Raw genomic sequence first — 14,052 nt, 5'->3', positions numbered from 1 at the left:
TAATTTTGGCGCTAATTTTATTGTTATGAATTGCATGCATACTTGATTGCACACTTAACGGCTGATGATTATTTTACTGTTGTGTCCTCAATAAATAACACAAAAAAAAAAAAACCCTCTAGGACGAGGATCCTTGCAACCTGTTTACTTTTGTCAGTATAAATGATAAAAAAACGTAATATTTCCTACCATTATTGATTTGAAACAGATTAAATTATTGCTGTTTGAGTCCCCCGCATAGGAGTTTATAGCCTCTTTCGGAGGCACCCCTAAAATTTAATTCCAGCAGCCCTAAAATTTGTGTGATCAAAAAAACGTTTTCAACTGTTTGCTCATTTTAAACAACCTAGAAAAGGGTCAAACCATACCGTACACATTTGAAATGCCATATTTAAACAACAAAAATACAGCATGCCCTCTTTTGCTTCAAAAATGATTTGCTCCACTCAATCCCTCCCACCTTTCCCCAACTGGGTTGTGGGCGCTCTAGCTGCACCGAGCAATAGGCTTAGACCAGGATATGTGGCACAGCTCTTAATTGTAACTACTCAATACCAACACACTATTATCATTACCAGTCCCCATTGTTTCTGCATTTATCCATCCATCCATTTTCTGGACCGCTTATTCTCACTAGGGGCGCGGGTGTGCTGGAGCCTATCCTAGCTATCTTCGGGCGAGAGGCGGGGTACACCCTGGTCGGCAGCCAATCACAGGGCACATAGAAACAAGCAACCATTCGCGCACACATTCACACCTACGGGCAATTTAGAGTCTTCAATTAACCTACCATGCATGTTTTTGGAATGTGGGAGGCTGTTGTTTTTTTTTTTTAGGAGAAGAGGGGTAAATTACGTCATTTTAACACATTATAATCAGGTGCAACCAATGTACATGTTCAAATTAAGTAAATTCAAAGGACTCTTTTTTTTTTTTTAATCAATGTGCACTAGTGAGGACACGGCCAGTTGTTGGAGTGTAATGGCGTCGGAGACGCTGGGGATGCCGGAGGAGATGCCAGGACCGGTGGACGAATCCTCCGCATCTGTGACACTCGCGACACTGGGGACGGTGGACGAATCCCCCGAACACGTAGCATGTGGCTACGACTGCGTGTCCTCTCCTGTGTATCAAAATAATAAATTGAGTAATCAAACAGGAGGCGAAGTTTTTGATATCCTCTTTAATATGCTGACAATATACATACAACATTTACGCGTGAACCTTCATCTCATAGGGCTGAGTGTAAGTTACTGTATGAACACATTTGTTGTGCGTTCTACAAATAAATGGTATTTACCTTGTGGGGTGATCAGAGTCAGCCACGTGTGCTCCCACCATCCCTGACACAGCAGCGTCACCCATGATTGCAGCGACACACTCCTCGAATGGGGTGAGGCCCTCCGCGCCGGTTCTTCCGCCTGCTTTGGCCACACTTTGGCGGTGGGCAGCCGTCTTCCGCTTCACATCCACCTTAATGTCTGACCACTTCTTTTTTTTAGTTGAGCGTGTGTGCGCTGTTTCCGACCCCACAGCGTTGACAGCCGCACACACGCGGTCTCATTCACTCCTCTCTTTCCATCGTCTCCTCTTGTTGTTAACGCTAGAGGACAGTGCCGAAGAGGATTTTTTTTGCACACCACTTCGTTGAGCAGCGTCTCAACTTCCCATTCAGATTTTCTTTTCGCTCGTTTTCTTTTTTTCTGATCATGCAGCGATTGGGATCGCAGGTGCAGGGTTCATTTAAATATGATTTGCATATTCAAATGTGGGCGTGGACAGGGAGGAGTCGGCTACTCCAGCACGTGCGCTCAATTCTACGTTGATTGGGATGTGCGAAGGAAATGTACTTGGATTCATGCGTACGCACAGATTCATACATCTGGATATTTTTATGCTCAGGATGTTTTCTGGATTTGAGCGTACACCATGTTTCGGTAGGAAGTCTTTGTACATGCGGCCCCTGGTCCCCTGTAAAAAAATGTTTTGTTCATGCAAATCACAGACAATAATGACCTTCTCATGTGGAGAGACAGTGGAGGGAATCTGGGTTTGCTCATTCTCCGTCAGCCAGTTTCGCCGAGCCAATTCCTCCCACTCTGCCTGCATCTTATCCCAGAATTCTGTATCTGACTACAGACAACAGAGCAAAAGGGGGAGGAGTCGAGGAATGGAGAGAAAAGGAGAGGTGAATGAATGACTGGTGCACATTTCAAAAAATGTCAGGTGACATATGCAGCTCACTTAACTAACCACATGTTGAAGGGTTAAAATAGAGGAAATATGCATTAAACATGCTGCATTTAAACTGGAAGGTAAATATTTGTATTTTTGAACTTCAGTGCAAATATTGCGGGTAAACAAGCTTGTTCCTTTATTCCTGTAATGGTTATGTCACAGATTACATCCGGCAGCGCAATTGCCTAGTGGAGAGTACGTCTGCCTCACAGCTCAGAGATTCTGGGTTTCAATCTCAACTGTCCTCTCTCTTGTGGGGAGTTTGCAGATTCCGCCGGTACCCCAGCTTCCTTCCACATTTTGAAAAACTGCATGTGAGGTGAATTGGATACTTTTATTGTCCGTAGGTGTGAATGTGAGTGTGAGTGGTTGTCTATGTGCCCTGTGACAGCCTGTGACAGCCTGTGACAGCCTGCGATAGGCTCCAGCACACCCTTGACCTGAATGAGGACAGGCACGATAGAGAACGGATGGAAATATTGTGTCCTGGATTAAGTTGGGACTTAAAAGCTTAGAGAACAAGTGCAATTAGGCTTGAAATCAAAGAATTAATATATTGTCGTTTTCTTAAGGAGGGAGGAAATTATACAGTAACTGGCAAAAGCAGACACTAAATAAACCAACTTCCACATAAATAACTTTTTTTCTATTCATATTTTTCATGAAACATTTAAATCGATGTGAAAACCAAAAGCAACTATTTTTTTTTACGTCAAATATTTAAAGAGATAATTCAGTGTGTGTTTCGTCTGCATTCTAAAATTAGATTTGTTGACACAGGATTGTGTGAGTCTCCTCTCACAAGTCATAGTACAGTAATAGCTGTTCACTTGCGCCGTCCTTACAGCACCGTCATGTCTCAGTTTTATGAGGACCTTCATCCATTCATCACAGTGTCCATGATTCTTGGCCAACCTGGGATGAATGATGCCAATCAGAGCGGAACAACCTACTGTGCCTCACTTACGGACTCCTCCATTGTTAGAAACACACGAGTGGAAAAACGGGGCTAAAGTCCTTTCTATAATGTCTGCGAGCGTGCGCAGCAGGCGCGTCTACTGACAATCTAGACGGGATCACGGCCGAGATCCGCCGTGAAAGAGTGCGTTTGTGTCATAGGTCTTCTCATCAAGCCATTGTGGCTCCCAACAAGCAGCCATGGCAGGTAATTGGGGGCTGCTGACACTCCAAGCCCAGTTGCATGAAGGTGACTTTTTATAGGTGCCGCTTCCTGAGGACCCTCTCAAATACAGTATCACATCAAATATGAGCTTAGCGAAGCTACCTCGTTCGGATATTGCACAGCTCTAGTTTCTACAAATTAAAAAAGTGTCTCGAGTGTCTTTCGGAAAAGCCCGTGACATGCTTCACTTCACACCAGACTTTTCATCTGTTTTTACAGCCCTGTCGAAACCCACCTGTTTTGACGGGGCTTTCGAGTCTCATGCCAATCAGCCACTCCTCACTCCGCCCCCGCTTGACGTGTGTCAAATTGAGTACAGATTTGCATTACCATGACGACAAAGTGTGACCACTACGCGCCAAACACGAGTACCCCCAAATTATACTAAAATACACTTAATACTTGATTTAGCCCAGTTTATGAGTTTTTCATGTTGTTACTCTGTTCTTTTTTTTCTCTCTCTCTTTTTGACGCACTTTCCGTCATTCGTTGAACGGGACAAACAGTCAAACACACAAATACAAAATGAGAACATTCGCAACGAGCTGCTGTCGGCCGCAACTAGCACCCAGATGCTCACGTGCAGAATAACCGACTAACCCAACTGCAGCGCTGCATGTCACTTGATGGGCCACACATCCAAAGCACAAATACTACAGTACGTACAGTATTACACTTTATAAAGCCAATTTATTTACAAAATGAACTTATAAATCAACGTACCACTATATACTGTATTCGGCTTTCATCTTCATTCATCTACGTACCGCTTAATTCTCCTCACGAGGGTCACGGGCGTGCCGGAGCCTATCCCAGCTGACTCTGGGCGAGAAGCGGGGTACACCCTGAACTGGTCGCCAGCCAATCGCAGGGCACATATAAACAAACAGCCATTCACAATCACATTCACACCTACGGGAAAAGTAGAACACGTCACCGTGCCACCTTTGACTTAATTGTGTTATTATATATTAATTATGTCATTGGTGTACCACAAGTGAATGCTGCACCAGTGCTGCTGGGGTGGTAGGGATGATGCCTTGCTCAAGTACACCTCAGCAGTAGCCAGTAAGCAGTCTAGCATATTTCCAACAAGTAGTTGCTATTTTCTTTTTACATTTTGTCATGTGGGACTTGAACCTGTGACCTCTGACGCCAAAGCCCAAGTCATTACTGACTGAACCACTGCCGCCATAATATACCGTATACTTTAGTAAAATTTGGAATCAATATTTTAGATAACCTGAGTATATTTTCTAGCAAAACTAAAGATGATTACAATCAACCATTGGTGAATTGCTCTTCTAAACTATTATTTTTCTATCGAACTTAACAAAAACTAATCACTAAATCGTTTGCTTCTGGCAAACAGCATATGCACCGGAAGAAGATTATGACGCTGGAGCCTATCCCAGATGACTTCGGGGCACCTGCGCTGCGTGGAGTGAAAATCATATTCCTATCATTGGCCGTTGTTCAAAGCTGCACTAATCAAGTAAAATGTACGTATGCGGAAAATACTTTGGATGTGTCAGTTCACATACATCTATTTGCTACATCTAATTGGCTGGCGACCAGTTCAGGGTGTACCCCGCCTATCGCCCGAAGATAGATGGGATAGGCTTCAGCATGCCCACGACCCTAGTGAGGATAAAGCGGTACAGAAAATGGATGGATGGAATAGGGTACAATCTGTCTCACTTTGTTGTACATGTCAATTATAAATCCTTGCTAGAATAAGACACATACTGTACATATGAGCTGCATGCATTACTAATTTTGATCTCCAAATTGCAAAGCAGTAAACCTTTTTTTTTTGTTTTTGTTTTTTTAATTTACTGACAACGATAGATTGCAAATTCAAATTATTACTTCATGTATGCAAAACATATTCAAGCATGTATGAAAATCTGTTCTCATCCTAGTAATCCCTGTCTTGTGCACATGAACGGACATTGAAATGTCTACTGATAACAACCACACTATTTCAGCCTAGTGATTAAATGTCTTGATTCTTTACTGTGACATTTACACCGCTGAAGTGAACACACCGCATAAATTAATGTAGCTTTATTTTGTTGTACTTTGGATTTGAGACTGGGTATTTGAAAGTGGATCAATAACAGTTACCAAGATTTTTTTATTATATAGTGGCATATTTGTCACTGCTGAAGATGGCATATTATGTGTTCTAAATTGAATAGCTCCGTGTATCCATTTTCAATAAGACTGGCGCCTATCTCAGCTGAATTTGTTTGTTGACACCAGACAATTAATTGCAGGGCACATATAGACAGAAAACTATAAACGGAAAATTTCTAACCTATGGACAATTGAGTCTTCAATTAACATAACATGCATATTATGAGAATGTGGTTGGAGGTCAGAGTACCCGGAGAAAACCCATGCAAATACAAGCAGAATGTGCAATCTTCACACAGGAGGGCCTGAGCTGAGATTTCAAACCCAAACCTTCTTAAAAGTGAGGCAGACACATTAAACATTCATCCACTCTTTTTAATGGACTCCCACTTCACTGGTTCGCATAAGGTTCTCTAGGACTAAGAAATGAAGGGGGTTACAACTAAGGAATGAAGGGCGTTATCCATCTTGGCCCAACATCGCAAAAAGTTTAATTACTTATCAGTTACACAAGAGTCTCACCTCCAGAGTCTCCAGAGCAGGACTGGTCTGGCCTTTCAATGCTAACAAGCATGGACAGTCCTCGGTCAGCCAGACCAAAATAGAAAGCCGGCGACCCGATAATGGAATAACACACATTTATTGGACAAAGTGTGGTTGTATTTTGCAAGACGATGCAGTTACCCATGATGTGAATGTCTGTGATAACACATGGTTCAGCACGTGCAGTTTTCTGCTCTGTCGGCAGAAATAAAGGGCTAGTTATTTAGGGAAGCAACTACTGCCAGGCAGTTTGTCAACAAAAGTTGATATTACAATACTCAATATGATTTACAGCTAGAACTCATAGATGGAAATCAGATGCAGATGTTCCAAACAAATACTGTATAATAAAAATACCAAATTCAAATGAGGTTTAGGGTTTGGATCTTGGTTTAGGCTTTTGTGTGTGGAGTTTGCATGCTCTCGACCTAATCGCTTGGGTTTTCTCAAGGTACTGTACTCTGGCTTCTTCCCACATACATGTCGGGTTCATTTAAGACTCAAAATTGTCCGCAGGTATGGTACGTGAGGTTGAACGGTTCTCTACATGTGCCTTGCGATTGGTTGGCAATCAGTCCAGGGTGGATCCTGTCTCTCACCTTAATGCCAGCTGGGACAGGCTGCAGCTCACACGTGACCCTAATGAGGACATGAGGACAAGCACTAAAGAAAATGAATGGATTTACAATACCAGGCTGATAGCATCATGAATAATTGACCGCTGGAACTTGTTTGTTTAAAAGCACCTCACAGGAGGCGGGTGTACAATTTGAAGTTCAACCAAAATTCTAAGGTAAAACATGGCTTTAAAGTTACACAAAAACCCTGAGTCTGAACCGCCTTTCTGTGTTTTGCTTTTTGTACTTTTTTGGGGTGTTTTTTGTAACGCTACCATAGAAGGCGATCAGTGATAGCAACAACAAGAAATGTGATGTTTACAGCAGAACTTATTTCACCACAGAAAGGTACAACACGTCTCTGTCGTGGCTGCTCAGTATAAGATGGATAATGTAACGGTAAGTTGCTAATAATATTATAAGTAGAGCAGCATTTCGTCGAAACACGAACTGTAGCCTCCTCAGTGTCCTTTTTTTTACACTTGTTTGACACTAACAAATATTACAATGCTACTCCTGTATGCATGTACAATTACTTACAGGTTAATGATGGTGAACTTTTACGGATGAGCTGGAGACTATCCTAGCAATTTTGGGCGAAAGGTGGACTACACTCTGGACTAGTCACCAGTCTATCACAGGGCACACATAGACAAACAACTATTCACATTTGCAATCACAACGTCGCTGAGTGGGAACTGAATCCACACTGGGTGCACCGATGTTAGTTGAGTGTACCACTACTCCATCAGTGGAACAGATTAATTACTTCCCATTAGAACAATTGGTTAGACATTATAACAACTTGGAAGTCAAATAACATAAAATAACATAACATGTATTGTTTTCAATCTTAGCACTTGCACTGAATTTCTTTGACAGGACATTACTAAGCACAACAGCAGGTCAATTATTTTGTTATAAATTGTTTGACGAATTACTGCAGTGAATATTCCAGCCCTGCAATAAAAATGAAGCAGATCACGCCCATTTCTAAAACAGGTTTAACTTCTTGGAGATTATAATTTGTGGTGCATTCAAATAACATTAGGTTATCCACAGAGATAGTAATCTAATATTCATGGCAGCAGGATTGAATGAGCTTTATTTTTTAATCTTTATACTAAAGCAAATTAATTAAACTTTCCAAAATGTTTTAGAAGGGAAGAGAACGGGCAAAGGAATCATTAAATCATTAAAATTTAAGAGCACACTAATAACTGCGCTTTCGCACAAAAACTGACCACCAAACTGTTATCAATCATTGTGATTGCAACTTTGCTCGCGTTCTGGTGAACTGATAATGTTGTTGCCCAAATTGATGGATGCCGGTGAAGGGGGTAAATGCATTACTTATTGACGTTCCCCATTCATATGTGGATTGAGAGCATAATATGGCAAACAACTCCGCATCTGATAAACTCAAGACTGCATCGGGCCAATGTCCCAGGAGATAATGGGTAACAATAGAGAGCACCCATCCTGCTGTTGTTTTAATTAAGGAAAGGCCATGCTGGCAACATAGTGTACGCTTTATCTCTACTTGGAGTCCTATTTCTTATGCACGACAGACCAAACAAGTCACAATTTATCCTACATTATCCAAGTGAAGCATAACAATACCATATGCCCTGGATAATTGAAACTGTCCTAACGTAGCATGTAGAGTCACTAACCCACCGAGAAAATGTTTCATCACCCAGCCATCTTATATTAATTTAAAGCCATTTCTCCATTCCTCATTTCATCCTTCTATTCTTATCTTTAAAGCCATATAAACTACATTTACTATCATCCGTGGCAATTTTGCAAATGGATGATATTTGGGAGAGCTTTCTCATCGACTCCCTCTGAGGGTGCTACTTTTCTTTGTCTGCTTCATCTCATTGAATGAAATGAAAGAACGTCTGTGTGCTAAATTGATACACTCCCTGTTGGTGAAATACCTGGGACATACAGTTTAGCTCCAAATTATTCATAATGTGGCCAAATACGGATTTAAAAAAAAAAGACTTTTTATTTGGTGGAGGGGTAGGTCTTAGCTGGAAATTATACAAGTGTCTGCAGATGTTGCATTTCGGGATTACAATTTACTGTATATTCCATTTTGACAAAAAGATGTTTGAAAAGTAGAAAACACAATCTTACTTTTGTGACAAACCTGACAATTGATGACTGATAATCGGGCCGATTTCCCCCTCCACTTCCAAACAAAATCAATTACGTAATTATCAGTTATCTCGAAAAGATTATCCTGTGGTGTGGGGGTGTGGTGAGATTTTCTTTCCCTACTGAATCGTCTCGGTAAATAGTCAGAGCCAAGAAACGTAAACTTTAAACCTGTTCAATATTTACAATAGCAACTCCTTGTGTGTGTTGTTAACACCAAGTTGGGGCAAGACAGGGAGTGCTTGATCGTGATGTGAAACTGAACAATAGCCAATTAGTAAGCGACCTGAAGCTCGCTGGAAACAAATATAGAAGCAACTGAGTGTGTTGAGTGTGCATATAACATGTCTCACGAGTCATTTGCCACATGAAAAATGGTAAGAAGAGTTGCAGCTGTTACCAGATAGTTACTCTAGCTTCTTCTACCACATGAACTAGTGTGCGATATAACGATATACACTGTATGTTGTTGGTAAAACGTTTACCTTACGATATAACCTTATCGTTTATATTATTATAAACGTATTATTTTAGATTTTGGATTCCGCTTGTCACTACTAAGGGAATCCTGTGGTTTCTTTTCCTCCACTTAGTAATGCTTACGGCGATCAGGGAGATGCCACGGTCGTCCGGCCGCCGCGGACTGTGTAGTCGCGCTGGTCCACCAGCAGCTGCTCTCTGCGAAGTGAAAGGCTGCCCCAGCCGCGGGGAGCTGCAAGGTGCATATGAAGTGTTGATGATCATCGTGTCCTGCAATTCACATTAGTTCTCAGAGCTAGTCTTCTTCGCCGCATGAGCAGAGTGATCTACCGCTATGAGTTGTCACTGTTTGGTTGGGTCGGGCCAGCTGTGACTGGCTGGCCCACCTGTTCCGGACGGTTGGGTTCTGTTGCTGTGATATTCTCAAAAAGCAGTCTTGTATTTCTTTTTTTAATTCACTTTATTTACAACTCAGCACACAGAGCTCAAATGGCACCCATGTACCGTAATTTCTTGTGTATAATGCGCACCCATGTATAATACACCCCCCCAAAGTTGACCTAAAAATTCTGGAAAAACCTTCTTCCTATGTATCATGCATTTTTACAAAGCATGATTTTGATTCTACCCATATGATCAAAACATGGAGTATTATCTGTATTTCGTTAGCTTCTTTCAAAGAATTATTCTAAAGTTAAGCACTTTATTTGAACATGTGCTCATTCCAAGCCTGGAGATGATGTTACCAATCGATGATCCATGCTCTGACACTCATCACTCTCTCTAAATCCCTTCTCGAACCTGCCCTGCAGCTGATCCAAAGACAGATATTGTGAGGGCTTACCACTTACACAACGCTGTGACATCAGGGCTAATTTTAGGATGGGATCCCCCAAGTGGGCGAGTGCATTGCTCTTCTACGGCTCCTCTCACATCCTGAACATCTTTCCAGTCCCTGCTCTATTATTCGTCAACGCAGTATACAACAGCGTGTAGTCTTCGGTCCATGTGAAGAAACTCAATAGAGCAGGGTTCACTGCTGTTTTTAGGAAAAGAGGGCATTTTACTTAGTAGAATTATCCTGACGCAGATAATATCTACATGACCTTGTACTACACATGGCAAAAGTCAAAATCCAAAGTGTGAGGCCTAAAGCGCAAGTGACAGTGTAAGTAGATTTAATATGAATTGATTAATTCATAGGGTTGCACTCGTGGTTAACACATCTGCCTCACATGTCTGAGGTTTGGGTTTGAAACTGTTCTGGACTTCCTGTGTGGAGTTCTCACCATGCTAGCATGGGTTTTCTTTTTGAATTGAATAGAATAATACAAAAAAAAGTGAATTGTTGTTTGTCTATATGTGCCCTGCAATTGACTGGTGACCAGTCCAGGGTGTAAATCCAAGGAGCGTTAAGTGCTATATACTGCAGCTCACAAGTGGTATAGAAATTGGATGGATGGATGATTAATTAATTCACTTTTCAGGAATAATTAATGTTCAGGGGTGGAGAGAGCAGATACATTAAAATATTTCTTCACTAATTACTGTAACTTGGCCTGTGAGATATCTGATCCGTATAGTTGGAAGATGATTGACCTATTTACTCTCTTATTGTTCGCAACATGGAAGTTGTTGAATATTTTTCTTTCTGGGTCAAACACACCTTGAACTTGAGTGTGTGGATTTGGTTGTCAAGTATCACAGTGCAACAGTGGAGATGATTCAACAAAGGCAGAAAAGGGGACTCAATTTAATGGGAAATAGGCTCCAGGTAGACTTCAGGTAGAGATTCATAGCACGCCACTGATCATCTGGCTCAAACTGCTCAGAAATGTGGTCTCCTATTGAGTCCTCCTGCTGTGAAGATTACATTATGACATCTGCTTGTTATACTGTGCAGGTTTTTGTCCAGATCCACACACGTTTAGTTTGGTACTGGTAGTGGTCTGATTTCTCTCAGAGTGTTGTTGTTCCGCCCTCCTGTGTCCTCATTATTAAAAATAATATAATTTATTTTGTGTTTTTCATGATTACTTGCATGGAAAGCAATTGCATACAGTATATCATTAAGATTCCAATGATTTTTTTGAACAGATGATTGAGAAATCATCACTGAATATGAAACTGATGCTCAAAATCATGTGGGGTAATTAGCCTTTAAACTATGAATTATGCTGATTTCAATGTAAAATATCAATGCAATGCCTTATGAGATACTGTTAAGAGCTTTGACGAAGCTTTATCTTTTTAACTATTGTTACCTGCTGACTGCAACATGAACAGGAGTTTGCGGGAAGCTTCTATCATTCAAAGCCGTTATTACTGTATATAAAAATGTTTCCCCCTAAAAGATATATGATAATGTGACATACAGGACATGGTTGTCATCACACAGCGGCGATAAAATGTACGTATAATTGACACCCATTATAATTGCATGGGGGGGAGGGGGGGGGGGGTGAAATCCCTGAACAAACGAGGATAAACCACCAATAAACCTTTTCGGAGTTGATTCCTCCCAAAATAAGGAAAAACAAAAATTAAAAAAAATTGAAAATTGAAGAAAATTTGAAAAATAAATGGAAGAGAAATTGAAAAAAATTCAACAAATAGCTGAAGCTGTAGGTGCCGAGCTGCAGGTACGCGGGGGTCCACTGTATAAACATAGTAAGACAGTTGACAGGCTTGTTTTATCTGTAGGAACATTTACACAGCAATGAGCTAATAAAAATGGAAAACGTTTTGTGGAAACAACAAAATGATCCTGATTCACAAAGACCTCCAAAAATGACTCATTGTTATTGTGGTTTTGATTTACTTGCAAATTCGTATAATTAACATGCATGTCCTTTCTTTTTACAAGTGACACGTGTCGTGTCAATGATTAAACAGCACAACAGCTATGTCATGTAGAAGTACTTTCTCTACCTCCCCCAGCGCCAAGCGGCAGTCTGCCTACCTCCACAGCAGCCTTGGCTCTCTCAAACTCCTCTTCTAGGGACTGATGTCTGGAAAGGAGGGCGCTGCCCCACCGCTGATCCTTGGTTAGACGAGCCTATTACATACACACACGCACACGGACAATTCATAGTATATACGTAGCTGCAGAAACACAGTCCATTAATCATCCACATATAGCCCATCACGCACGCACACGCACACACGCGCACACACACACACGCGCACACGAACAATCAGCCAGAGGGAGACAGGCAGGGAGTGTGTGCAGGGGTCAGCCTTCTCTGCTTTCCCAGGGACGAGTGAATATCTCCTCCTCAACACAGCCCCTGACATGCTAAGCTCAATCATTCGTGTCAGCAGCTCACTCCAACCCTCATCTGAACACCATGCTATACTCAGGCAACCTCTCTCGGGTTCAACCGCGTCCCGACATCCACTCTTGTGCACCTGCACATGCAATCCTACTCCCCGCAACACGCTGATGGCCTCACAGGTGTAACTCTAAACATCCAGTATTTAAATTTAAAACAGACCAGCTCAGGAAACGTGCGACTATAGCTATACTATACTGCAGCGTAGGTTAAACAATTTCACATTAAGATGCGTGATTTATTGTAATGATGATATAGACTGAACATAGGAAAAGATTAGGTCATCAAATCTATTCAAGAAGAACTAACGGGTGCGTGTAGAGTTTGTGGTGTCCAATGGAATGGGTTGCATAATCGCAGTACTGATGGATGGATGACAGGTAACTTTAGTATGCCTTTTTTAATTTTAAGATTTCTTTTTTTAATATGACAAACATGCTGTATATGTCAAATTAGTCAAGGAAAATTCACCCCAAAACCTAATAAACACATCTTACAATATTTAGACTGAGCAGAATATGAAATGTTTTTTTCATCAGCTTCTGCTCACAATTACCGGTAAACGGATGCAGCCAAGAATCAAGTACCGTATTTTTCGGACTATAAGGGGCACCGGATTATAAGGCGCATTAAGCGAAACAAAACAGTCAGATATATTACTTGGACACACAGCATAATATGTTGAAGCACAGTAAGTATTACTCCACGAGCCTCCTCACTACAGTAGCCATAATGCTCCGACAATCCGGCTTCGTAGTTTACCAAAGTCATACTTAAATCTTTTGACAGATTTTTGAGCGCCGTGTACCACATAAAATCGGTTCGAGGTCAGTAAGCACAACCAGAATTCACACATAAGGCGCTCTGTCGATTCTTTGAGAAAATGTAAGGATTTTAAGTACGCCTTATAGTCCGAAAAATACGTTATTAGGACCACTTGAAACAGTGACTAAGCTAAGGTTTTTACTTGCTTTCAGAAGAAGACTCACTTTATTTTATTCTCAAATTGATTCAGTGTTAATTTCAGAAAAGAACAGAAGTTCGCACTTTGCCCTTGTCGTTGGTGTGTAAGCCTCACAGTTGTCGTGTTCGAATCAGCTCCTAACTCGCTTGGGATATGAAGATAAGCGGTGTCAAAAATGGATGGATGGAAATAGAAGAGAATTATGTATCTGTATTGTCTTCTGTTATCTACATGTATTTTTTTTATATTAGCTGACTGTTTGTCCACTTTTGGCATTTCAGAAAACATATATATTGATAAGCTGTGGTGTCTCTACTTGAAAGTATGGGGTGACACACAAAACATTTAATTACGAGAATCGCAATTTGTTAGTCCTGACTT

General features: G+C 41.2%; 1 protein-coding gene across 4 annotated transcripts in view; it reads right to left on the bottom strand.

Annotated features, from left to right (window-relative positions):
* pex5la (peroxisomal biogenesis factor 5-like a) overlaps window positions 1-14,052 on the bottom strand; it is a 100,448-nt gene that overhangs the window by 11,320 nt on the left and 75,076 nt on the right. For 3 of the 4 annotated variants that reach the window (XM_061684220.1, XM_061684222.1, XM_061684221.1), the window contains 2 exons: window positions 12,335-12,430; window positions 2,017-2,133 (listed from right to left, as the gene is read on the bottom strand). In XM_061684220.1, the coding sequence (XP_061540204.1) occupies window positions 2,017-2,133; window positions 12,335-12,430 (213 nt within the window). The remainder of the gene's footprint in view (window positions 1-2,016; window positions 2,134-12,334; window positions 12,431-14,052) is intronic. The other variant, XM_061684223.1, reaches the window with a different exon arrangement.

This window comes from Phycodurus eques, chromosome 8 (assembly GCF_024500275.1).
Source record: "Phycodurus eques isolate BA_2022a chromosome 8, UOR_Pequ_1.1, whole genome shotgun sequence".
In the NCBI taxonomy this organism is placed as follows: Eukaryota; Metazoa; Chordata; class Actinopteri; order Syngnathiformes; family Syngnathidae; genus Phycodurus; species Phycodurus eques.
The sequence above is the reverse complement of the archived record's forward strand: the minus strand, read 5'-3'. Positions and strand labels throughout refer to the sequence as shown.